At 36.8% G+C, this 27,464-nt stretch overlaps 1 protein-coding gene and 1 long non-coding RNA gene across 3 annotated transcripts in view; both read right to left on the reverse strand.

Annotated features, from left to right (window-relative positions):
- Positions 1 to 409: 409 nt before the first annotated feature.
- LOC148997609 (uncharacterized) lies at positions 410 to 13,850 on the reverse strand. Its single transcript, XR_016147441.1, has 3 exons — positions 13,597 to 13,850; positions 927 to 1,070; positions 410 to 693 (listed from the first exon to the last, which is right to left on the reverse strand). It is a non-coding gene; the product is annotated as an uncharacterized LOC148997609 (long non-coding RNA).
- Positions 13,851 to 20,597: 6,747 nt separating this feature from the next.
- LOC120487552 (NACHT, LRR and PYD domains-containing protein 12-like) overlaps positions 20,598 to 27,464 on the reverse strand; it is an 82,891-nt gene continuing 76,024 nt past the window's right edge. For both annotated transcript variants that reach the window (XM_089122969.1, XM_089122966.1), the window contains 3 exons: positions 27,279 to 27,452; positions 22,890 to 23,044; positions 20,598 to 21,510 (listed from right to left, as the gene is read on the reverse strand). In XM_089122969.1, coding sequence (XP_088979095.1) covers positions 21,497 to 21,510; positions 22,890 to 23,044; positions 27,279 to 27,452 — 343 coding nt within the window. In that variant the 3' untranslated portion in view covers positions 20,598 to 21,496. The remainder of the gene's footprint in view (positions 21,511 to 22,889; positions 23,045 to 27,278; positions 27,453 to 27,464) is intronic.

Below are 27,464 nucleotides of genomic sequence, written 5' to 3' on the forward strand. Positions count from 1 at the left end.
TAATCCTCCTCTGCTGAGATCTTCAGATATTTAATGTCTTCTTTTCTCTTCAGGTGATTTCATCTAAGACTGTGTCTAAAGTCAGTTGTAGTTGTTCTGCTCGTCTCTTTTTCCATTCTCTTCTTTCCTTCAGTGATTCTGTTTGTTAACAGGCTTATTAAGGTTGAGATGACTCCATGTTTAATATACACAGATTTTGTGGCTCAGATAAAGTCCAGTTCTGGTTTATTTCTTTGCTCTTGGCTGACATGTGGCATTGCTATGGCCTGCTTGTGGCCCAGATCTGGCAAACAGGAGTGGGCCACCCAAGGGCCGTCATTCATTGCTGCATGTGGGCCAGATCCGCATCCCTCAAGTGCCAGATGTGGGCCGGATCTGGGCCGAAACAATGTTGCTATGTGGGTAGGTGCTACTTTTAGGGCTAAAATGCTTCATGAATTACTCTTAGTGAAAAAAATTAGGAGTCTTAAAGTTAGGAGTGACACGCCCCTTATTTTTAGGAGTTTCTCCTAAATTCGCCAGTTACTTTTAGCCTTAAAATTCTTTGTGAATACGGCCCCAGGTCTTCAACTGCTGATGGATGTCAGTGATGATGATGATGATGATGAAGATGTCAGTGATGTGTGTTCTTGAGAACATGATGAAGGGTTTGATGAGAATCACTCTTTACAGGCTCATCTGGATCACAGGACACTAGAAAAATACACATATATGCACATTATCCTCATATACATTGCTTTGAATTTTTATATGTATTGTGATCTTGATCAATAACACAATCTGTAAATGTTTAATGACTGCAGAAAGTCAGTCTGATGAATTTGTCTGAATGTGACACTTTATGACAGGAGAGAAAACAACAGAAATCTAACAGTGAAACTAAAAAATGTGTCAAAAGACTATAAAGTTAATGATCAAACACTCACAGTCTGGCTTTAGTTTCTTCATACTGTCACATCTAACACGTCTCTGGTTTGTGTGTCATTTCTGTCCTCCGTGTTTCTCTCAGTCTTCTTGTTTTCTGCTGATCTGTGATTTCTGCTGATTTTCTTCCTCCTCTTCATTTGAACCTGTTCAATCACACAGACAGAGTTTCATTAAAGTGATATAACATCATATCATGAGACATCAGATTAATCCTTAAAGGGATACTCCACTTTTTTTGGAAATAGGCTCAAACACAACAATTATAATACAATGACACCTAATGGTTACTCCAAAATACTACATCCGGTGTCAGAGTTAAAGGGATACTCCACTTTTTTTGGAAATAGGCTCATTTTACAACTCCCCCAGAGTTAAACAGTTGAGTTTCACCGTTTTCAAATGAATTAAGACGATTTTCTGATATTTAGAAGAATATCTGTAGCCAGACAGTTTCTGGTCTCATTGACTACCATAGTCCCACATAGCAACATTGTTTCGGCCCAGATCCGGCCCACATCTGGCACTTGAGGGATGCGGATCTGGCCCACATGCAGCAATGAATGACGGCCCTTGGGTGGCCCACTCCTGTTTGCCAGATCTGGGCCACAAGCAGGCCATAGCAATGCCACATGTCAGCCAAGAGCAAAGAAATAAACCAGAACTGGACTTTATCTGAGCCACAAAATGAGTGTACGTATATTAAACATGGAGTCATCTCAACCTTAAGCCTGTTAACAAGAAGAATCACTGAAGGAAAGAAGAGAATGGAAAAAGAGACAAGCAGAACAACTACAACTGACTTTAGACACAGTCTTAGATGAAATCACCTGAGGAGAAAAGAAGACATTAAATCTCTGAAGATCTCAGCAGAGGAGGATTAAACAACTCCACAAACAGTATTACCAGCTTCACTTATTACTAACCAGACTGACTTTATTTCTGTCAGACTTCTACAGAAGTTTTCATTGAGAACTAACAGAGGTTTAACTCTGTATTTCATTTGAAGTCACCATAACATCAGAATCTCTAAAGGAGAAAATCGTAATTGGTTACCATTATGGAGATCAGTGGTATCCAGAGTAGGGCTGGGCGATATATCGAACGATATTGAATGTGCATCTAATCAGTAAAGCCGGTTCCTTGATTAGCAGTAAATCACCTTCATCTGCTTTCAGATGGAGCGGCATTTATTACAAAGAGCCGTGGATCACTGACAAGCTGAGCCAAATCGCCAGCGATATTTAATGCGATATGGCTCAGCTGGTCAGGTAACTATGGCTCTTCATCATGACAAACTCTCCCGTGTTAAATTAACACATCTGGGAGTGTATGTAAGTCCACACTCAAGAGTGTTAAAGTTAATGAGATAATTAAGTGATTAATAATGATAATTAAGTGATGATTGAGCATTATTGAAGACACCTAAAGGAGAATCAGAAGAAACAAAATCTAAAATTTTAAGCCACCGTTATGGAGATGAGTGTTTGCTTTAGTTGGGCTCTTGACCCTTATAATATATATTTTATATTGTAATTTGCTGTTGCATCTGAGTTATATCTGTCAGATGAACAAAAATAAACAATAATAAACTGATGTTGGTCATATAATGACTTTCATCATTTGATATGTGTGTCCATAATTTGTTCTGTTGGTTAGTGTATAACTGAGATTCTGCATAAATGTCCAGAACGTTAAATATAATTATAATTTTCTCAAAAGTTCTTTAAAAAAAAACAAAAAACTTTCCTTTAGGCACACGCAGACCTCAAGATTCAGTCAATGCTTCTCAACAACGGTGACGAGTAGAATATTCAAGTAGGAAAAGTAAATTACATAGACAGTTCAGATCGTAATTTATTCATACAGCAATGCATGATGGGAGCCATTAATGAGTTGTGATTGGTGGCAACAAGGATTAATTTAGTCACCACAATTGAGATACACAGGCTGATTATTGATATCTGTGTTTCTAAATAAAGATGAGAGTGATTTGATCAGAATATATATTAAAAATTTTAAGTTATAAGAAAAATACAAATATGCAATTCAACCACAAAACTGTTCCTAATAAATTAAAGCAAATCACCTGAATAGAAATAATTTTTCAGATCATGCATGATTATGTCTAAGCATAATCAACACTATCAGACCACAGCTGTCTTATTTGGCTGCTATAAATCAATAGCAGCAGACATGCAAAATTTAAAGTGAAAGTAAAAGTGTCAGGAGCCCAACTAAAGCAGACACTGATCTCCATAACGGTGAATTACAATTTGTGATTTTCTCCTTCAGCGATTCTGCTTGTGATCATCAGGTGTCTTCAATAATGCTCAATCATCACTAAATTAATCACTTAATTATCTCATTAACTTTAACACTCTTGGGGGTTAATTTATTTAACACTCATATCGTCCATCTGAAAGCATGTGAAGGTGATTTACTGCTAATCAAGTAACCGGCTTTACTGATTAGATGCGCATAACAATATCGTGCGATATATCACCCAGCCCTAATCCAGAATACACTGCAAAATGCTTTATAATTGTCAACATTATTGAGATTAACAGGCTGATTCTTGGTGTCTTTTTAAAATTAAGTTTTTATAAGAAATTATCTGCATTACATTGTAAAAGTTAAGATAATTATGATTATCAAGGACAGTGTTGTAACAATTAACAATGACATAAATTTATCTCAGAAATTGGGCTCTACTCAGGTCAAATGATCATGAAATAATGATAATGTTAAACAGCATCAAATCACCTTTTCTCTTTGTTCATTTAGCTGTTATAACAGAAGTACAATAGCCGAACAAATTCAAAAATAAATGTCTTTAGGCTCAAGAGCCCAACTAAAGCAAACACTGATCTCCATAATGGTAACCAATTATGATTTTCTCTTTTAGAGATTCTGATGTTATGGGGACTTCAAATGAAACACAGAGTTAAACCTCTCTTAGTTCTCAATGAAAACTTCTGTAGAAGTCTGACAGAAATAAAGTCAGTCTGGTTAGTAAATAAGTGAAGCTGGTAATACTGTTTGTGGAGTTGTTTAATCCTCCTCTGCTGAGATCTTCAGATATTTAATGTCTTCTTTTCTCTTCAGGTGATTTCATCTAAGACTGTGTCTAAAGTCAGTTGTAGTTGTTCTGCTCGTCTCTTTTTCCATTCTCTTCTTTCCTTCAGTGATTCTGTTTGTTAACAGGCTTATTAAGGTTGAGATGACTCCATGTTTAATATACACAGATTTTGTGGCTCAGATAAAGTCCAGTTCTGGTTTATTTCTTTGCTCTTGGCTGACATGTGGCATTGCTATGGCCTGCTTGTGGCCCAGATCTGGCAAACAGGAGTGGGCCACCCAAGGGCCGTCATTCATTGCTGCATGTGGGCCAGATCCGCATCCCTCAAGTGCCAGATGTGGGCCGGATCTGGGCCGAAACAATGTTGCTATGTGGGGTATATAGTAAAAATTCCCCTCAAATTACCTACTATATTTTGCCGAACACCGAGGTTCTGTGATAATACTAGTCCCGTGCGAATCGACATCTCTGTGATTTGGCCCGATCGTATATAATTTTTTCAAGGTTTTTGTTTCATCTGCGGAGAATAGAGGCTGAGTTCCCACATAGCAACATTGTTTCGGCCCAGATCCGGCCCACATCTGGCACTTGAGGGATGCGGATCTGGCCCACATGCAGCAATGAATGACGGCCCTTGGGTGGCCCACTCCTGTTTGCCAGATCTGGGCCACAAGCAGGCCATAGCAATGCCACATGTCAGCCAAGAGCAAAGAAATAAACCAGAACTGGACTTTATCTGAGCCACAAAATGAGTGTACGTATATTAAACATGGAGTCATCTCAACCTTAAGCCTGTTAACAAGAAGAATCACTGAAGGAAAGAAGAGAATGGAAAAAGAGACAAGCAGAACAACTACAACTGACTTTAGACACAGTCTTAGATGAAATCACCTGAGGAGAAAAGAAGACATTAAATCTCTGAAGATCTCAGCAGAGGAGGATTAAACAACTCCACAAACAGTATTACCAGCTTCACTTATTACTAACCAGACTGACTTTATTTCTGTCAGACTTCTACAGAAGTTTTCATTGAGAACTAACAGAGGTTTAACTCTGTGTTTCATTTGAAGTCACCATAACATCAGAATCTCTAAAGGAGAAAATCGTAATTGGTTACCATTATGGAGATCAGTGGTATCCAGAGTAGGGCTGGGCGATATATCGAACGATATTGAATGTGCATCTAATCAGTAAAGCCGGTTCCTTGATTAGCAGTAAATCACCTTCATCTGCTTTCAGATGGAGCGGCATTTATTACAAAGAGCCGTGGATCACTGACAAGCTGAGCCAAATCGCCAGCGATATTTAATGCGATATGGCTCAGCTGGTCAGGTAACTATGGCTCTTCATCATGACAAACTCTCCCGTGTTAAATTAACACATCTGGGAGTGTATGTAAGTCCACACTCAAGAGTGTTAAAGTTAATGAGATAATTAAGTGATTAATAATGATAATTAAGTGATGATTGAGCATTATTGAAGACACCTAAAGGAGAATCAGAAGAAACAAAATCTAAAATTTTAAGCCACCGTTATGGAGATGAGTGTTTGCTTTAGTTGGGCTCTTGACCCTTATAATATATATTTTATATTGTAATTTGCTGTTGCATCTGAGTTATATCTGTCAGATGAACAAAAATAAACAATAATAAACTGATGTTGGTCATATAATGACTTTCATCATTTGATATGTGTGTCCATAATTTGTTCTGTTGGTTAGTGTATAACTGAGATTCTGCATAAATGTCCAGAACGTTAAATATAATTATAATTTTCTCAAAAGTTCTTTAAAAAAAAACAAAAAACTTTCCTTTAGGCACACGCAGACCTCAAGATTCAGTCAATGCTTCTCAACAACGGTGACGAGTAGAATATTCAAGTAGGAAAAGTAAATTACATAGACAGTTCAGATCGTAATTTATTCATACAGCAATGCATGATGGGAGCCATTAATGAGTTGTGATTGGTGGCAACAAGGATTAATTTAGTCACCACAATTGAGATACACAGGCTGATTATTGATATCTGTGTTTCTAAATAAAGATGAGAGTGATTTGATCAGAATATATATTAAAAATTTTAAGTTATAAGAAAAATACAAATATGCAATTCAACCACAAAACTGTTCCTAATAAATTAAAGCAAATCACCTGAATAGAAATAATTTTTCAGATCATGCATGATTATGTCTAAGCATAATCAACACTATCAGACCACAGCTGTCTTATTTGGCTGCTATAAATCAATAGCAGCAGACATGCAAAATTTAAAGTGAAAGTAAAAGTGTCAGGAGCCCAACTAAAGCAGACACTGATCTCCATAACGGTGAATTACAATTTGTGATTTTCTCCTTCAGCGATTCTGCTTGTGATCATCAGGTGTCTTCAATAATGCTCAATCATCACTAAATTAATCACTTAATTATCTCATTAACTTTAACACTCTTGGGGGTTAATTTATTTAACACTCATATCGTCCATCTGAAAGCATGTGAAGGTGATTTACTGCTAATCAAGTAACCGGCTTTACTGATTAGATGCGCATAACAATATCGTGCGATATATCACCCAGCCCTAATCCAGAATACACTGCAAAATGCTTTATAATTGTCAACATTATTGAGATTAACAGGCTGATTCTTGGTGTCTTTTTAAAATTAAGTTTTTATAAGAAATTATCTGCATTACATTGTAAAAGTTAAGATAATTATGATTATCAAGGACAGTGTTGTAACAATTAACAATGACATAAATTTATCTCAGAAATTGGGCTCTACTCAGGTCAAATGATCATGAAATAATGATAATGTTAAACAGCATCAAATCACCTTTTCTCTTTGTTCATTTAGCTGTTATAACAGAAGTACAATAGCCGAACAAATTCAAAAATAAATGTCTTTAGGCTCAAGAGCCCAACTAAAGCAAACACTGATCTCCATAATGGTAACCAATTATGATTTTCTCTTTTAGAGATTCTGATGTTATGGGGACTTCAAATGAAACACAGAGTTAAACCTCTCTTAGTTCTCAATGAAAACTTCTGTAGAAGTCTGACAGAAATAAAGTCAGTCTGGTTAGTAAATAAGTGAAGCTGGTAATACTGTTTGTGGAGTTGTTTAATCCTCCTCTGCTGAGATCTTCAGATATTTAATGTCTTCTTTTCTCTTCAGGTGATTTCATCTAAGACTGTGTCTAAAGTCAGTTGTAGTTGTTCTGCTCGTCTCTTTTTCCATTCTCTTCTTTCCTTCAGTGATTCTGTTTGTTAACAGGCTTATTAAGGTTGAGATGACTCCATGTTTAATATACACAGATTTTGTGGCTCAGATAAAGTCCAGTTCTGGTTTATTTCTTTGCTCTTGGCTGACATGTGGCATTGCTATGGCCTGCTTGTGGCCCAGATCTGGCAAACAGGAGTGGGCCACCCAAGGGCCGTCATTCATTGCTGCATGTGGGCCAGATCCGCATCCCTCAAGTGCCAGATGTGGGCCGGATCTGGGCCGAAACAATGTTGCTATGTGGGTTGGAGTGTTTTGATAGTATTTTGGGTGCGGGGTCATTTCGCGAGTACAACTATACAATTTGCAGAAAGAGAAAGCTGAAAACCATCAGAAACAAGAAAACAAAAAGAATGATGAACGTTAGATAGAGATGAATGACATGTTTAGCAGCATACGGTAAGGACAATTCTTCTGTTTATCATATACAGCTAATAATAACGACTAGACATTTCAAAGCTATAGCCTAATGACATCATATCCGGGAGATAAGTCAGTAAATTCGAGTAAAATCACAGGCTTTGCTTATCCCGTGCGAATGCGCCACATGCAATTCAGATGTGGGTGTGTAATTTCAAATTCACACGTGGTCCCCAGGTAATACTAATCCCGTGCGAATAGGGCTGATATTTCGCCAAACACAGAGGTCCTGTGATAATTAGTCCCGTACGAATCGACATCTCTGTGATTTGGCCGGATCGTATATCATTTTTTCAAGGTTTTTGTTTCATCTGCGCCTTTTTATCCGTCTTTCGTGAAGAATAGAGGCTGAGTTGGAGTGTTTTGATAGTATTTTGGGTGCGGGGTCATATTTTCCGCACTATAAGTCTTTAATTTTCTCAAAAAACGACAATGCGCTTTATAATCCGGAGCGACATACACGAACAGACACACTGACCCCGGCGCTGCTCGCGCGTCACAGAATGTTCATAAAGCGCTCCCTGTTCACAGTAACCGGGTCGTCTCATTCAAAACAGCCAGCTATTGCTGTCAGCGAGCCGCCGCACATTGAATACTCATATGAGTCAGGCTGCGAATGTAAGTTACGTGCAAGCCCCAGCGCGCTCACGCTTACTAAATAAACGCCTCACCTCCGGCGCCACGCACTCGCTACATTCCCTTTAGCCTTAGCACATCTAGTGGATGCATAACGCAAACCCAGTCAAACGTTTGACTGCAGTATCTTATGCGCTTTATAATCCGGTATGCCCTATATATGAAAAAAACATATCCTTGAGGCAAGTCAGTAAATTCGAGTAAAATCAAAGGCTTTGCTTATCCCGTGCAAATGCGCCACATGAAATTCAGATGTGGGTGGGTAATTTTAAATTCAGGTAATACTAATCCTGTACGAATAAAACTTTAGAGACAGATATTAGAAAGGCATTGAGTAATAAAGAGATTGTGCTAGCTTTGGTGTGGAGAGAAGGGTTGCTACTGAAACTGGAAAGTAGGGGGGTAGGAGGGAGAATGTATAATTGGATCAAAGAATTTCTGGAAGATCATCAAGGTAAGAGTGCATGTCATCAAAAGGTATGACAGAGAATGGTACTCCTCATTGTTTTTTATAATCATGATAAATGATGTATTTAAGAGGGTGGAGAAAAATATTTGCAGATCTTTGTTTGCAGATGATGGAGCTTTATGGTTCAGAGGGGGGAATATAAGTACATGTTGTGAGGAGAATGCAAAATGTGTTAAAAAAAAGTGGAGAATGGTCACTAAAGTGGGGATTTAAATTCTCAGTGGAAAAATATTCAGGTAATGTTTTTCACTAATAAAAGAATTGACGATGAAATAAAAGTAAAATTGTATAATATCAATCTACTGTAGAACGTGTATCCACGTTCTTGGAATCTGGTTAGGTAGTCGACTCACATGAAAAGAGTGTAAAAGAGTGTGAAGAGATGTGTGTCTGGGGGGCAGATAGGCTGGCACTGAAAACTATGTATGTAATGTCAATTAGATCAGTAATCGATTATGGAAGCATAGTATATGGATCAGCAGCAAAAACTCACGTGGACAAACTAGAGCGAATTCAAGCAAAGGCATTTAGGATTTGTTGTGGAGCGTACCCTTCTTCATCTGTTTCAGCATTGCAGGTAGAAGTAGGAGATATGCCTCTCAAGTTAAAGGGTACATATCATGCTTTTAAATCATTCATTTTTACATATAAATCATACATTTGTGGTCTATATAAAACATAACTGCAATGCTTGGGTCTGAATTCCTCATTATTATAGCTCCACAAGCCCCTTTTCTGACGTGCGTCTGTGAGCAACTCGTTTTGGTGCGGCCCCTTTAAATAAAAAGGAGATGCGTCACACCCCGCCCGCTCTCCAGGTCGATGAGTTCACACAAGGTTCAACTCCACCCCATTCGGCCATTCTTGTTAGTAGGGTAGGAAGGGGGGGTTCACCTGCACCCGAAAGATATATATTTTTTAACATAGTTTTTTGTAATCCTTAAGGTGTCTAGAAAAGGAATTTTGATGTTCCCCGTGCAAATTTTTGTCCCATATGTGATTTTTTGTATCATCTTTTGTGTCCGTGCTTGATTTTTGGCTGCGGAAAATGAAAACTTTAAATCTACATAGAATCTGAACAAAACATCCTACAGACACAATCTACCCCATTTTCTCTTCGTCTTTGCATGAGGAATTGATAGATATGAGGATTGTCTTGATTAGATGATGCATAGTGCATAAAAACTCAAATAAACACCAAAAAATGTCAAAAAAGGGTGACATTGGATCACTGGAACTCCTCCCCTATGGACCCTTCTGATATATGTTTTCTAACTTTTGTATTTTTACAGTCTTTAAGATGTCTAAGAAGCAAATGTTGATGATCCCCATCTGAAATATTGTCACATGTATGTATTTTCTGGCTATATTGGTTGCCACCCTGGATATCCAAAAAAGCAAAAAAGAACATTTATAGGCAGTCTGTTTTTCTCCTTTAGTTTTCGATTTGATAGATCTCCTCCATTTTTCATAACTGGCTATAAATTATTGTTGAGCACATGTTGAGCTTGTTTCCAACATCAATTTTTGCACATTAAAAATATAACGTAGATATTTTAATTAAATAATACATTTTAAGATACAAAGTGTTCAAAAATATGCATTAATTAAAAATCACATCATGTAATTAGGATTCACTGGTAATGTGATGTTTATTTAACATACATTTTTAAACTAACTACACAAATACATAGCCTACATGATGCACCAACACACAATTAGAAAGATATTCTTGGTGAAGAGCATTTAGCATTATGGAAGCCCACATTAACTGGCAGATAATGGTCTCTCCAGGTTTCTGTTAAGTTGAAAAAATAATAAAAAAATTGTTTATTGCTTATTAATTAATTAATTATACTTTCCTTATTATTACTACTACTACTGGTGAGGGAATGTGTTTCATCTTGAGTGGGACAATCTGAACAAAATAACAACAAACATTCATGGCTCAAATGTGGTGAACTGGACCGGTGGGATCATGATACAGGAGGTGAAACCTGGATTTGATGCCCCCAACTCTCTGGAAATTCCACGAATGCTCCCACTCTACGAGTGGAACAAGACACGCTCTCTTATGGTTGGATGATTAGATGATGTATAAACACTCAAATGAACACCAAAAAATGTCAAAATAAATTGTGACATATGGATCACTGGAACTCCTGCCCATAGGACCCTATTGATATCTGTTTTCTAACTTTTGTACTTTTACAGTCTTTAGGATGACTAAGAAGCAAATGTTGATAATCCCCACATGAAATAACTCTAAATTTAAATCTATACATCATAAAAGTGCATCTATCCATCATGAAAGTGCATCTGTCCATCATAAAAGTGCATCTGTCCATCATAAATGTACATCTATGCATCATAAAAGTGCATCTATCCATCATAAAAGTGCATCTGTCCATCATAAAAGTGCATCTGTCCATCATAAATGTACATCTATGCATCATAAAAGTGCATCTATCCATCATAAAAGTGCATCCATCCATCATAAAAGTGCATCCATCCATCATAAAAGTGCATCCATCATAAAAGTGCATCCGTCCATCATAAATGTGCATCTATCCATCATAAAAGTGCTTCTGTCCATCATAAATGTGCATCTATCCATCATAAATGTGCATCTGTCCATCATAAAAGTGCATCTGTCCATCATAAAAGTGTATCTGTCCATCATAAAAGTGCATCTGTCCATCATAAATGTGCATCTGTCCATCATAAATGTGCATCTGTCCATCATAAATGTGCATCTGTCCATCATAAATGTGCATCTGTCCATCATAAATGTGCATCTATACATCATAAATGTGCATCTATACATCATAAATGTGCATCTGTCCATCATAAAAGTGCATCTATACATCATAAATGTGCATCTATCCATCATAAATGTGCATCTGTCCATCATAAATGTGCATCTGTCCATCATAAATGTGCATCTGTCCATCATAAATGTGCATCTATCCATCATAAATGTGCATCTGTCCATCATAAATGTGCATCTGTCCATCATAAATGTGCATCTGTCCATCATAAAAGTGCATCTATACATCATAAATGTGCATCTGTCCATCATAAATGTGCATCTGTCCATCATAAATGTGCATCTGTCCATCATAAATGTGCATCTGTCCATCATAAATGTGCATCTATACATCATAAATGTGCATCTATACATCATAAATGTGCATCTGTCCATCATAAAAGTGCATCTATACATCATAAATGTGCATCTATCCATCATAAATGTGCATCTGTCCATCATAAATGTGCATCTGTCCATCATAAATGTGCATCTGTCCATCATAAATGTGCATCTATACATCATAAATGTGCATCTATACATCATAAATGTGCATCTGTCCATCATAAAAGTGCATCTATACATCATAAATGTGCATCTATCCATCATAAATGTGCATCTATACATCATAAATGTGCATCTGTCCATCATAAATGTGCATCTGTCCATCATAAATGTGCATCTATACATCATAAATGTGCATCTATACATCATAAATGTGCATCTGTCCATCATAAAAGTGCATCTATACATCATAAATGTGCATCTATACATCATAAATGTGCATCTATACATCATAAATGTGCATCTGTCCATCATAAAAGTGCATCTGTCCATCATAAATGTGCATCTGTCCATCATAAAAGTGCATCTGTCCATCATAAATGTGCATCTATACATCATAAATGTGCATCTATACATCATAAATGTGCATCTGTCCATCATAAAAGTGCATCTATACATCATAAATGTGCATCTATCCATCATAAATGTGCATCTGTCCATCATAAATGTGCATCTGTCCATCATAAATGTGCATCTATCCATCATAAATGTGCATCTATCCATCATAAATGTGCATCTATCCATCATAAATGTGCATCTATCCATCATAAATGTGCATCATCATGGTTGAAAGCTCCAAGAAATACTTGACAGTGAATTCACAAAACAGGTTATTCACATATAATCGTTTGCCCTTTGGAGTTGCTTCAGCTCCTGCTATCTCCCAGAGAACAATGGAGGGATTGTTGCAAAGTATTCTTGAAGTACTTGTTTATCTGGATGATATATTGGTGATTGGCATAAGTCAAGAAAGTCACTTGAAGACACTGAATGAAGTGTGAAGTGGAGGTATAATGTTTTATTCTTTAAGTAATATTATAGGTATTTAACTTAAGAAGGACGGGATGTAGTATCTTGGAGTAACCACTAGGTGTCAGTCTATTACAGGTGTTGTCCTGGAAAACAGTTGAAGAAGATGGTAGAGGGAGAGAAGACATGGGAGGAATGGTGTGTTTATGTCTGTTGCAACAAATTAAGTAAAGTATTCACTTGAACTAGTCGGCTTCTTGAAAAGATACTACACCGGTCTATTATGTAAACGAGCAATGGAATGTAATTAAAATTACAACTCTGATGGAATAAACAAACCGCCAGATAATTAATGTGGAATTGGTCTAAAATCGTTGATTGTAATGGTAACATTATAATTTCAACAGTCCACGCCCTTACAAAAAATGACTGCAGTTTTCAGAAGTAATACTGTAGTTTTACTGCAATACAACTGAAGGTTTGCTGTGAAAACAATCCAAAAAATCTGGCATGTCAAGACACATCTTCCCTGTTGGTCCTGATCCCACTGGAAGCACTATCAGCACGAGCTACACGACTCTTCAACCGGGAAATCATGGGAAATAAATATGTGGGCTGCTAATAAACTTATAACTGAATGAAGGCATGCTTTATTTTCAGTTTCTTACCTTTGCTGCTGTGATTTCATCTGGACTGGTTTTTCCAGGAGACTTGCACTGGAGGAACGTTACTCATCAGCCTCTCATCCTAACATGTTCTTGAAAATACATGTTTAAAATATCCTCTGAGAGCCTGTTTACTGAATGATTGACAAAAGAAGATATCAAAAATGTATCAGCTTTAAAAAAAAAACATAAACCGCTGATCCTGCTCACGTATAATCCGTTTTCTTTCTACGTTCAACCGTTTCTACCGATCCTCATTAACAGTGCAGTGGGTGTGTCGTGAATTTCTACCTGAACCAGTGAGAAGGAGGTCTCTGCAGAGCAATAAAAGGCGTGCCTCAATTTTGGGCCTCAAAACTCTCTGCCTGGTTTGCTAAAACTTGAGTGGCCGATTCCCAATACTTGAATACGCTTTTCCCATCAGATATGAGTGCGAAAGCGGTGAAATAAGAAGAGAGGTCACCTGTCCTGTGTATGGATGTAAATGGATTTGTGTAAACTCTCATTTTACGTCAGTTAACATTAATTAGTTTGTGTAAATTTATTTGCAACATGATTAAGAAAAGCTCCAAGAGGTCTGCCACTTACAATCTATCGCTAACCATTATTTGAAAACATTGCTCGACCGATACAGGATTTTGAAGGCCGATACCGATACAAATATTTGTTGGTTTTAAAATCCGATATTCCGATATATTGGCCGATATATATATATTTTTTTTTTCAGGAATGCACAACAAAACATTAACAGATTTCCCTAACATTAGTTAGTTATGAAGTGACTTTGCTGTCACCCGGTGTCTTATTTTGGCTTATTTTAGAATGCTCTAAATTACAGTTTTTCCCCATTCATTTCTATGGGTGCCCATTTTTGACCCAAATACAAGATTAAGAAGGTTTTTTTTTTTCCACCCACTTAACATTGTAGAATTGAGTCAAAAAAAAAATATTGTGTGTGTTCAGGAGACAAACTTAGGAAAAGCAGCCAAGTCTTGTACCGCTCAGATCAAGGGAAGTATTTCTTAAAAATAAATCAAAACTATTTTGATTTGTCCAGAATATGGTTTTAGGGTTAAGACGAACATTTGTTTTTATCTGGACGCCCTCCTGTGGTGAACTGTGTGAATTACACTGCTGTCATTTTACCCATAAACATTTAAAGATTTGAGTCAGCGAAATAGATAAATCGACTCTGCAAGAATTCTGGTGTGTGTTCACGTGAAATGAAAAAAGTTCAAACGAATATTATTCTCTCCACGAGCCAAAGGTAACGTTAAGTTAGAGTATAATTTAATATTGAACCAAACATGAATGACGAGTCACGCAGGTCCTGTGCTACTCCGCAGCGGTAAGACCAGAACCAGTATAAAATAGTCCGAATATAAACGCTTATTATAGGTGTACCACAGTGATTCAGGATAAGACAAAGCACGATTTGGACAACTGATACATGTACCCGCTAAATATATACACCTTTGAACATTTTGAACACAAAAAGCTAAGCACTAAAACTTTAAAACAAGACAACTTAGCCAGTCGCCCTCCTGTGGTGAATTGTGTGAATTACACTGCTGCAACTTTACAGCTGTGACTGCAGTCAGAGGAAAACTTTGAGTTACAATATTTTATAACATTTAATAAATTGTTGGTTGCCATGTGACGCAGTAAAACATCTGGCAATTACCTTTCAAATTTTCTATAAATATATTTTGCATCCGCGATCAGGAGCGGTTCTAGGGTGAGTGGATATCTGGGGCTTAACCCAGAGAAATCCATGTATGTGTCACGATACAAGAAATAAAATCACAATGCCACGCACCCTCTTCTTTCCTTGCTGACTCATCTCAGACATGGTTAGCAAGCTCAGCTCTATTATTGTTTTAATAAATAGCATTTACTTAACAACATGATTTTTGTGAGAATAGATAAAAAGAGGTGACTAAAGAACCTCTATAATAACAACAAAAAAATCTTGACCCATTCTTCATGCACACATTACATTTTAAAGTCTAATAAGACTGCCTACCTTACCTTTTGTGTGTGCGCCGCGCGTGCACGTCCTATTGACTGTGCTGCACAAAGTGTTTGACGATCAAAATGTATATCTGACAATCTAAAGAAAGAAATCTAATACTTCGATTAAAAGTTACAGATACCTGCTGAAGCTGTTGTATCTTGTTTTAGTAATGGCTGGGGGTGTTTTAATTCCTTTTTTCTTTTTTTTCTTTTTTTTTTTTGGAAGAACTTTGATAGCATCCATTTTACTCGTTCATTACTAACTTCTTGCACATCAACAAACACCTGGCTCCAAAATATTTAATTTCATTGGCTGGATCGTACAAGACCGCCGAGCTTCTCATCGATGGTTGGCCAGTTTACATGTCAGTCAGAAGCACTAGCCTGAGTGGGCGGTTCTTGTCGGTTGTGAATGACAATGCGTATGTTGACGGACGCTGTGATGCGAGAGTCGAGAAATATACATTTAATTAATTAAATTCTCTCAGTGATGGTGTGTACAATGCAAGGAAATAAAAACATTCGGGGCTTTACTGAAAACAGCCCCCTTAGCCCACCCCTAGCGCCGCCCCTGTCTGCGATATCCTGTTGAAAATGGAGTTTAATCGCCCTCCTGTGGTGAACTGTGTGAATTACACTGCTGAACCGTATTCAGAGCGCCAGAGGAAAACTGCACTAAACTCTGCACTTACTTTGCATTTATTTCACATTGTTTGATAAATTATTAATTTAAAGCGCGCATAATAAAAAAAATCTAGAAAAGTTTGATTTTGTTTAATGGAAATATATTCTTATATCTGTAATATAAATTTAAAGACTCACGTCTAAACGCCCTCCTGTGGTGAATTGTGTGCATTACACTGCTGTTAATTATCTAATTAAAACCTTTTATTAAATTATTTGCATTGATTAAAATCCTTTGATAAATAATTGAAAACCTCTGGCAAACATGTAGTTTTAAAATGAAATATATTGTTGGATGTATAAACTAAGGGAAAATTATGAAAAATTGATTGTATCATTCTCTGTGTATTGTATACTGCCTCCCGATTTGTTAAAATAAACAAATACATTATGTAATTTTAAAAAGTCCAATGTCTTGATCGAACTGTGGTGAATTCATGTGAATTACACTCCTGTTAATTATTTCTACCTAAAAATGTCTACCTACTTCTAGTTAATTCAAGTCAAAGGAAAACTTTGCATTACATTATTTTACATTGATTTCGTGTTAAATAAATCGTTCGTTACCACATGAAACATATGACCCCTTTTATTTATGGTATAATAATTGTACGTACTTTTAAATTTGAATTGAAAACGCCCTCCTGTGGTAAAATGTATTAATTACACCACTGAAACATTTTTTCTACAGCAGTAGGCTAACTCTAGAGGAAAACTAGCTTGATTAAGAATTATTCTTATAAAGCCCCGCTGATTCAGACGTTTTAATAACAGACAAAAATATAAGCGCAACAGAATAAAAAATGCAGCGAGAACATTTTAATGTTATTTTGTGTTGAATGTATAACAAAATTTGGACTTTAATCCACGATGTAGTATTTGTTGGCAAATGTAAAACCTAAAGATGAAGTGACTTTGCTGTCACCCGGTGTCTTATTTTGGCTTATTTTAGAATGCTCTAAATTACAGTTTTTCCCCATTCATTTCTATGGGTGCCCATTTTTGACCCAAATACAAGATTAAGAAGGTTTTTTTCCACCCACTTAACATTGTAGAATTGAGTCAAAAAAAAAATATTGTGTGTGTTCAGGAGACAAACTTAGGAAAAACAGCCAAGTCTTGTACCGCTCAGATCAAGGGAAGTATTTTTAAAAATAAATCAAAACTATTTTGCCCACATTTGTCCAGAATACGGTTTTAGGGTTAAGACGAACATTTGTTTTTATCTGGACGCCCTCCTGTGGTGAACTGTGTGAATTACACTGCTGTCATTTTACCCATAAACATTTAAAGATTTGAGTCAGCGAAATAGATAAATCGACTCTGCAAGAATTCTGGTGTGTGTTCACGTGAAATGAAAAAAGTTCAAACGAATATTATTCTCTCCACGAGCCAAAGGTAACGTTAAGTTAGAGTATAATTTAATATTGAACCAAACATGAATGACGAGTCACGCAGGTCCTGTGCTACTCCGCAGCGGTAAGACCAGAACCAGTATAAAATAGTCCGAATATAAACACTTATTATAGGTGTACCACAGTGATTCAGGATAAGACAAAGCACGATTTGGACAACTGATACATGTACCCGCTCATTATATAAACCTTTGAACATTTTGAACACAAAAAGCTAAGCACTAAAGCCATCTCTATCATCTGGTTGAGGTGTATTATGCCAAAAAATCCACTAGATTTCACAGCGTCAATCAACAGCACTTGTCACAACACTTCTTCTAACATGGATGTCTAACACTTTTTCTAACATGAAACAAATAAATCACCCCAGCCATGTGAACTGTTTTTGGTGAAATTTTGCAAGCTAAGCATTACATATTCCACTGCAAGAGCCTTAACTTTACAAAATGATGTTACTTGGTGCTATGAAAAAACTTTAGGATATTTTTAATCATTTTTCAAAAACATGCTCAACCAAATGGTTAATTTGGCACATAACGGTTAACCATCACCCCCTTTTGAGAATGGACATTACAATGCACTATTAAAACTTGGTTGTAATTCAAGTATGCTTTGGAATAAAGACCTAAGTTTAGTCTTGTTTTAAAGAAAACACTCAGCAGATTATTGCTGAAGTAAAAACACTTCAAAAAATAAAAGTATGAAAAGGTTATGGAAGTTTTAAATGTACATTATTAAATCAAATATACTTTACTAAATATTTTTTTCTTTTATATAAAATATATATTTTACAAAATATTTTTTCCTATAAAATTACTATAAAATCAAAGCCATATATCTAACAAAGTTGTGATCCAAATTTGAAGTTGATATCACAAAAATTGAAGTTCTCATGAGATTTTGTTTAGGCGTAATACCAAAAATGACATAAATTCCATTGAATTTAATTGTATGCATTCTGCTGTAGCAAATTAATATATTTCTGTCCAAATATCACTTCTGTTACAAAATATTGAACCTTGAGACCTTTCTGATAATGTGTTTTGTCAAGATTAGAAAAGGTTTTGATCATAATTTGAAAAAGTATGGCAAAGTATGTGTTGAATTCCAGTACCATTTATTACCATTAAAAGGTTTGTTTTTACTTACAATTATTTTTTGCAACACTTTTTCATTAAAGAAAAACACCCTCAATGACATCATCGTCATAAACCGACAGTCTGTAGACTGGTGGTTGATCTAGAATACACATTTTATGGTAAAAAATTCTTACATGTAGTTCTGTTCACAACCTTTGGCGAACGGTCCTCTCACACAATCCTGACAACATCGCTGACTTTGAAATTAAATGCAGGCTTCTCTGTCTGTATCACCATACAAGTTTTGAAACACTTGAACCTCATTTGTGTTTTATGGCACAATATGGCTGCCGTCTGATCATCAATGGGGATGCTGCATACTGGTGGTGGTTGAGGAGATTACCCTCTCTATGTAAAGCGCTTTGAGTGCTGACAAAATCGCTATATAAATGTAATGAATTATTATTATTTACTCTGTCTGTAACGGTCACCAGCTGGAGTGCCCTTTTGAGCCAGCAGAGGGCACTCCAGATAAGACTATTATCACTCACAAACTACAGTTCCCAGAACTCACTGCCCGGACTCATCATCACTGATCACATTCACCTGTACCTCATTCACTGATTGCATTCACCAAAAATCATAAACATGGTCTTGTTAGATTCAGGGCGTCATGCCGAATCGACTGATATCCAATTTTCCCAGTTCGGCCATTTTGGCTGTCAGCCATTTTGAATTATGTGATAAAAAGCTGTATTTTTGAACGCATGAACGAATTGTTACGAAACTCGGTATGGGTCATCAGTACACTGCCCTGAAGGAGCCTGAGAAGTTTCGAAACAGCGCCATCTAGTGGTAAAATAAAATTTTCAAATGCTTTTAACTCTGGCTGTAGTTGACTTATTTTGCGCTATAACAGAACATAACATGCTATACTTAACGAATGCATTGGTGTAACATTACGAAACTCAGTTTGTGTCATCAGCACCATCCCCTGAAGGTACTCAGAAGATCAAGACAGCGCCACCTTTTGGTCAAAGTTATAACAAAATTTTTGAACTTTTGAATAAATCTACGTATTTTAATGCGACTGGTCTGAAGGTTGTAAAAGGTCGATTTTGTAACTACGCCATCTATTGGTCGAAAGTGATAATCCATTTAATCACATTTTTAGTTAATTGTATGTGATTTTTCAGCCATTTTGCCTAAATTCATCTTTAAATGTCTTCAATTGCTATTTGCTGCAGTTGATCTGACACATGTTGACATGTTTTGTCGTCTGATTGTGCTTGGCCCCGGTAATTGCTCCTTGCAGCTATATTTAAAGTTTAACTTGCAATCCGACAATCTTACTCACCAAGAAGCAGGGCCGGCGCGAGGCATAAGAGAACTAAGCAGCTCCCAATCTATTTTCACTTTGTTATTACTATCATTTAGTATAACAACCAACTTTCCATTTAAACTGAGACTTAAAGTGGTAACTTCCGTCTGAAGACTGATCTCAGTTTGACCACCAGCTGTCCCGAGGAGAAGCATGAGGCGAATATTTGCCTCATAACCTTCATAAACCTGTTTAAAGAGAACTGAGAGATTATAGTTAAGCACAATAAATGAACAGTTATAACTTTCCTCAAAGAATTCCACCTTAAATATACTTGCATTTACTTAACCTCTAAGTTCAATCAAGGAGGATTTCAGAATAAATAAACATTATGTAAACTGGAGGGAGTTTGTCAGCTGGCCAATCTGGAGGAATTATGAGATACTGGATAACTTGTAGAGCGCATTATCAACACAAGGAAGACACAGGTGCAATACAATCTTTTTTATTAACAAAACAAGATTTTTTGTTCTTAAATGAATCAGCTATACAAAATATAAAATGCAAGTTTTTAAAAATAATTGTATACTAATAATATACACTAACATCATCTATTTGATGGTTTAGACTTACACAAAGCTTAATGTATAATTTGCTTGTCTTTTGCGAGCCGCTTCGGGAGGCACACACACACACACACACACACATAAGAGCCACCTTGAAGTTGAAAACAGCATCTCTCGCCGGTATTAGTTTCAACTATCACAGATTGAGCTGATTCTGACGTGAAGTTTGTGTTTTAGGAAGGAAGGAAAGCTCTCTGCTGTGAAGGAAAGGAAGCTGCGCTAGATGGAACGTGGATAGTTAAAGTTTGACCTCAAATATCTTCTTTTTATAATCCTTGGAAGCCAGAATCAAAAATAAAATTTGATTAATATCACAGTCCTAAAGTGTAACCAGACTATATATTTGTTTAGGGACTCTCTCTCTCTCACACACACACACACTCTCTCTCTCTCTCTCTCTCTGATTGAGAATATAACAAAAAACACACAAATGGTATTATCCCATGTCACATAGCGTCACATAGTCATGAAATCTGCATGATTCACGTGAGTCATGATTTTAGTCCTATTATTCCGAAAGAATCTCATCCCTGAAAATGTCCACAAATGGAAATGACAGCAAGGCATAAAGAAATCGTGTAGCACACAACAATGTCATATCACTTGAAACGTTGGAGTGGCAAATTTGGCAATGACAGTTATGATTAGTGATATTTTGTTTGCTTCAATATAGATGAGTTAAATTCCAATATCATCATGATTGAGCGCTTATACCAAAGACTTCTTTATTCTTGCTTCATCTCAGCTCCGACTAAGATCTTCTCAATCCATTTCACCTGTAAATAAAATAAAATATTCATTTGCAAGAGTACAACACCAACAATAATCATTCAATATCACTTAAGTGTACATGTATATTTCTAATAATGCTGTTTACATTACATAAGAGCTAGTACGATAAACTTTAAAGCAGTTTAAATTTGCCATTAAATACATGTTTTTCTGTATTATCACTTTGAATTCATAAGATGTAGGTTTTAAATGGTCTCGCCAAATCTCACCAAAATCCCTGTTCATTTTAAAGATATAAAACTGATATTGTCAGTTTATGTTTGAATATAGAATGTAAATTTTAGATTAAGTTGTACAGACATCAGATCCTCACATTTCTTAGAGTTTGTAAAGTAAAGAAAGCCTAAAGCAATGTGATGTGACGCTTGTCAAAGTAAAAACACACAATAGACGGGGACATTGATCATGTGAGGCTGGACGGCTGTGAGCTGAAGCTGGAATCTGCTCTGATTATTCCTGCGTTTTACAATCTCTGTACAACTATCAGTCTAATTTTGTTATAACAAATTCTAATGATTTTCTACTGATGCAATTCATAAAGCTTGTTCAATAAAGTTGTTTATTCTTTAGTTTTTCCTCCAGAAATCACTAAAGTACAAGCCCTGCCCCCCAGCTGATTCAAGAGATTTCATTGGTCAAGCCAAGTCACCTTCATTTATACAGCGCTTTTTACAATAGAGATTTTACAAAACAGCTTTACAGTCATAATAAGAAAATTAAAGCAACATTTAAACAAGCAGCTCTAGAAGAAAGCCATTGTCCAGTTTAAGTAATTTCAGGGGTGATTAATTTCGATTGTAAAAATAATTTATAGGGCCATTTACACGACACAGTTTTAACAGAAAACTTTGAATCAATTCTGGTCGTCCATTTCCATGACACAAGAAACCTGAGAACGCAAACTTTGAAACAGGTTTCAAAGGGCAAGTTTTTGAAAAAGATATCATTACCTCTGTGTAAACTTCAAAAACGTGAAAATAGTGACGGTGTGTACATGCATATATCATGTTTAGTCTAGGTATGTGCATATGAATGTTCTGTGCATGGCGCACACTCTTTCTTTATGAAGTGACATCGCCAACTACTTGTCTGGTCTGCATAATGCAGCGTTTTTTATCTTACTAAAAGTTATGTAGCACATCATGGTAGAGACCATTACTTTTTCTGATCTTTCTTGGCAGGAGACTGTGATTGGCCAATGATGTTGAATTAGCTGTGGGGTGGGCTTGTGCTTTACTGGTTTTCAATCAATTTAAATTTCCCCCACATTGTTTCAATAAAACTTAATGATATTTTCCTTGCACAAATGTTGAAAGACTGTCAGAGATAAAGAAAGTATCTTTAACATCTGATGTTTACTCACCTTTACAGTTTGAGTCTCGTAACACGTCTCTGAGCTGCTTTGAGTCTCTGATCTTATTGTCTCTCAGATCAAGCTCTTTTAAAAACTGCAGTGCATTTGAGTTCGTCAAAGACTGAGTTAAAGCAGAAACATCTGTAATGCCACAGTCCTTTAGTCTAGAACGAGACAAACAGACAAAGATCATCTTACTTTCACCAGATCACAAAACACGACTAAGGTGAATTATTTTCCACAAATACACTGTAAACAGTCTTTTCAGGAGAGACAGAAAATAAACGTATTGAACACTTTGTTGAAGTGTTTGTTAAAGAGATCTCCTCACAAGGTTACAGTTGGTTTATAGATGCTGTTATGGTTTATTGTTTATAAAGTTTCTCTCATCAACACCTATCGTTTTGCTTCAGAAGACTTTAATTTATCAACTGGGGTCGAATGGATAACCGCTGTGTTTGCTTTGTGTGGTTTCTGAAGAATCATCTTTGAGGTCCAGTACACTTGTATAGACTCATAGAGACAGATTATTTATCGAAAAATCTTGGACTTCATCTGAAGAAAGTCATATAAAGCTGAAATGGCATAAGGGTGTGCAAATGATAACATTTTCAGTTTTGGGTTGAGTATCTCTTTATTGCTACACTACACTACACTTTTGGAAAAAATTAAAGGGAACCCCGACTAGTGAGGCATGTTGGCCTTTTAAGATTAACGTGGGCGTCGGCTATTGAGAATGAGGAGTTGACGTCATTTTACAGTGCCCCTCCCCTTTCCGCCATGTTGGTAGGATTCCCACGGCAAAACAGTATTGATTATGTGTGTTTTTAGCTCGGTAGTAGAGGAGTTTCTCGCTATACCGCACTGTTTAACCATGCCTGGAAGTAACTGCTGCGTTTAAAACTCCTCCAGTAACTCACAAGAGACATATGGAAAACATAGGAATAATGGAATACAGTTTTTGGGGTTACTGAAATGGACACAGCAGAGAGAGTCTGATCTGACGAGGAGACGACGGGGATTGCTGGGTTTGCTGATGCCTTTAATATATTTTCACTGTTTGCTGTGCCTTAACGAACATATGCAAAAGTGTTGTTTGAGTGCCTTGTTCATTACTTTTTTATTTCATTGAAATAAATGTTTGAAACAACTTGATATGGCTTAACAATATTTATTGAGAACTGAAATATATAGGCTATTTGGACAACATAAGTTTCATGGACAACATAAGTAATAATAACAAAATAATAATACTGTTATTAGTGCAAAAGAACAAATATATTGATGCTGCTTCTCCAAATACAGCTGTTTTGCACTTTGTGTGAGTTTGTTCCTGTAAGGTCCCTTTTCTTTCGTCTTATCTTTTAGCATTGCTTTACTTTCTTCCTTTTTTTCTCGTATTCTTAGATCTGTCTCTGTCCTGCCAAAATAATAAATGCGCGAAAATTTAAGAGCTCTGGAATGTTTAGTCGCGTCTATGGGTTCTAAAGGCGTTGCCCCTGGTAACCGATAGCGTGTCCTACCATCATGGCCGACCGGCTCAGACCCCGCCCAAATAGGCACGTGACTCCTCATTCTCAATAAAAAGGTGATACAAAAACACTCCAAATTTTTTTAATTTTAATAAAAAAAAGTCGAAAATCCGTTCACTCGTAGGCCGCCATAGTTATTTACGTCTCAAAGCTAAAGGTTGATGCTGGCCCAGTTTTGACAGTAGCGAGATGAACACGTCTGCCGTTCAGCCTTTTCAGTTTGAACCCGAGCGCACCGTAGGCTTAAATCAAGAGAATAAATGCGGAAAACGACAGGCATACTCAAGAGTTACATGAAAATTAAGATTATCAGAGAGTTGAAGCGAGAGTGGGGCAAAATAGATGATGTCTGCGGCAGTGGCCAATGCCAAGCGAGAACGAGAGCGTTTGCTGTAAAGAGATCCACTTTTTGTCAGCAGCTGTCCAGGGTAGGCTGTATAGATCAGACGATCGTACTATGAGTATAAATAATTTAATAAGTCATAAGTCGTGTGCTTCCCTAAGCAGTCACTCACTATGTTGAACGCATATAGAAATAGCTGCTCTCGGACCTTGTTCAAAATCCTGCCGCGCCACAGAGCACCATTAGGTTACATAGTTTTATATTAAATTTAAATTATTTGTCTCAAATCGTTATTATGTATTTACTGACTTCACCCTGTGCAGCAATTAGGGCTGTAATCAACCAAAGAAATCCTTAGTCGACCAAAGTCGTGTCCTGCCCAATGATTAGGCTAGTCGACCTAAAAAAATAAAAAAATAAAAAAAGACGGGATGATTTGATTGAACATTTTTTAACAATTGTCATAGAGCATTTATAAAAAATTTGCCTCCTTTGCCAATTCTGTGGACTGCCCCCGGACCGCTATACGGCTCATTCTCTGCGCATCGGCGCAGCAACAACAGCATCCGCTCCGGTTTCAACCCTTAAAGCCATGGGATGGTGGTCTTCTGCTGCTTACGAAAGATACCTCCGTCCTGATGTTCGGGCTATTCTTAAAGCTCAGAAAGCCATGAGTTCAATTCTCTGATTTGTTTCGCTAAATAAATATTATAATCATTATTTTGCTATAGCACTCTCTTCATTAATGTCCCTGAATGCGCGACCAGTTAATTTTTCATCTAGTTCGTCTCGGATGTGGATATCTTCAGACACCGTAGTCCGTCAAGTAGTTCAAAACTGATAGCCTAATCTATGTAACAACATGTTTAAGTTTGCGGTCTGACGTCATTCCAATAATTAATACATTCTAATTGTAGCTCAGACGACACCGATCGAGACACTGTTTTTATTTATTTATTTATTTATTTTTTGGGGAATAGCTTGTCTAGTCAATTAATCATCCTCTGTATCACAGAGGATTGCCAGGTGTGGTTTTGTTTGGGGGGATATTTTAGTTCTCACAGTCCTAAACTGTGTGAGCGTTCCCTAATGCTGCTGCTGTCCTCTGACTCCCTGCTATTTCATGGTGCTCATGAAAGGTCAGAGGACTCCCTGAACAGAGCCATACCGCCAAATTTCAATTCAGGAACATCTACTATTGCAATCCATTTAATAATTTCTAAATAAAAAAAAATTTATTAAACATTTTTTTTGTCTGTGTGTTCTTGACTTAATGGACCTGACAGAACAATATTGCTGGCCATAAACTGACAAAGTGCGCGTCTGGTAATACCTCGAGATGTCATGGAAGCGGCGCAGCGCTTCTCGTCCGAACCCGGTGTGCAAAACCCCCTTTACAAAGTCAACACTATTCTACTCATCTACCTCATGTACATTTTCGATCTTACAATTAAGTTACAATATTTATAATTACCATTGCACCGAATTGCCTTGCACTATATATTAAAATCTTAAATCTAAGACTATAACGTTACTGAATACTGATCTCTTCACAGCAAACGCGGTCGTTCTCGCTTGGCACTAGCATGCAGTTGCCGCACAGACACTGCGTTATTCTCTTGATTTAGCCTACGGTGCGCTCGGGTTCAAACTGAGATGGCTGAACGGCAGACGTGTTCATCTCACTACTGTCAAAACTCATCTAGCTAGCCGGTACATTGGAAAAAACAATAAACGAAGCAGCTACAGCGGCTAGGCTCAACCGACTGCAACCATTACACGTCACTACCCAGAATGCATTGAGACGTAAATACTGTAACTATGGCGGCCTACCAGTGAATGGATTTTCTGCTTTTTTTTTATAAAATCAAAAACATTTGGAGTGTTTTTGTATCACCTTTTTATATCTGACGCCCACGTTAATCTTATAAGGCCAACATGCCTCACTAGTTGGGGTTCCCTTTAAAAATAACTACTGGAGTTACTTTTCTCTGTGTAAGTGTGTATGATGCAGGTAATTTACAATGAAATCCACACAAACAGCTCTAACATACAGTTCAATATTACAGGTTTATCAAAGTTTTTAAGGGTTATTTTGTAAATTAATAATAAAAAAAATGCATAGTGTAGCTTTAAAAATGTTGATTCTTTTAGTATGACCACCTGTTGATCTCTAAACTAGACAGAGCACTTCGAGCACTTCTAAACAGATGGGAAGAGTTTAGAAATAGACGAAATTGCTACAGATGTATAAATTTATTTATTTGGCTTTCAAAATTTGAAATGTTACTATTGTAGTGTGTGTGTCTCTGTGTGTGTGTGTGCATGTGTGTTTGTGAGTGTGAGTGTTATTAGATTCCACATATCTGCAAAAGGAAAGAGTCGAATAACAGATGTGGGTCTCATAAGCATTAGATTCTGAACTACAGGAATATTAATATTAAACAAAATATGAAATCCAAAATGTGGTTTATGTCCATAAGAGAAGTTTGAGAACCACTGTTGTGTGTGAATGTTACTGACCTCAATCTCTCCAGTTTACAGTGTGAATCCTTTAGTACATCACATAAGTGCTTCACTCCTGAGTCTCCTAGTTTATTACAGCTCAGGTACAGATGTCTCAGGTGTGATGGGTTTGATTTCAGAGCTGAAGTCAGGAAGAGACTCTGTTCCTCTGTAATACTGCATTCATACAGACTGAAGACAGAA

This window comes from Pimephales promelas, chromosome 2 (assembly GCF_988280905.1).
Source record: "Pimephales promelas chromosome 2, fPimPro1.hap1.1, whole genome shotgun sequence".
Taxonomy (NCBI): Eukaryota; Metazoa; Chordata; class Actinopteri; order Cypriniformes; family Leuciscidae; genus Pimephales; species Pimephales promelas.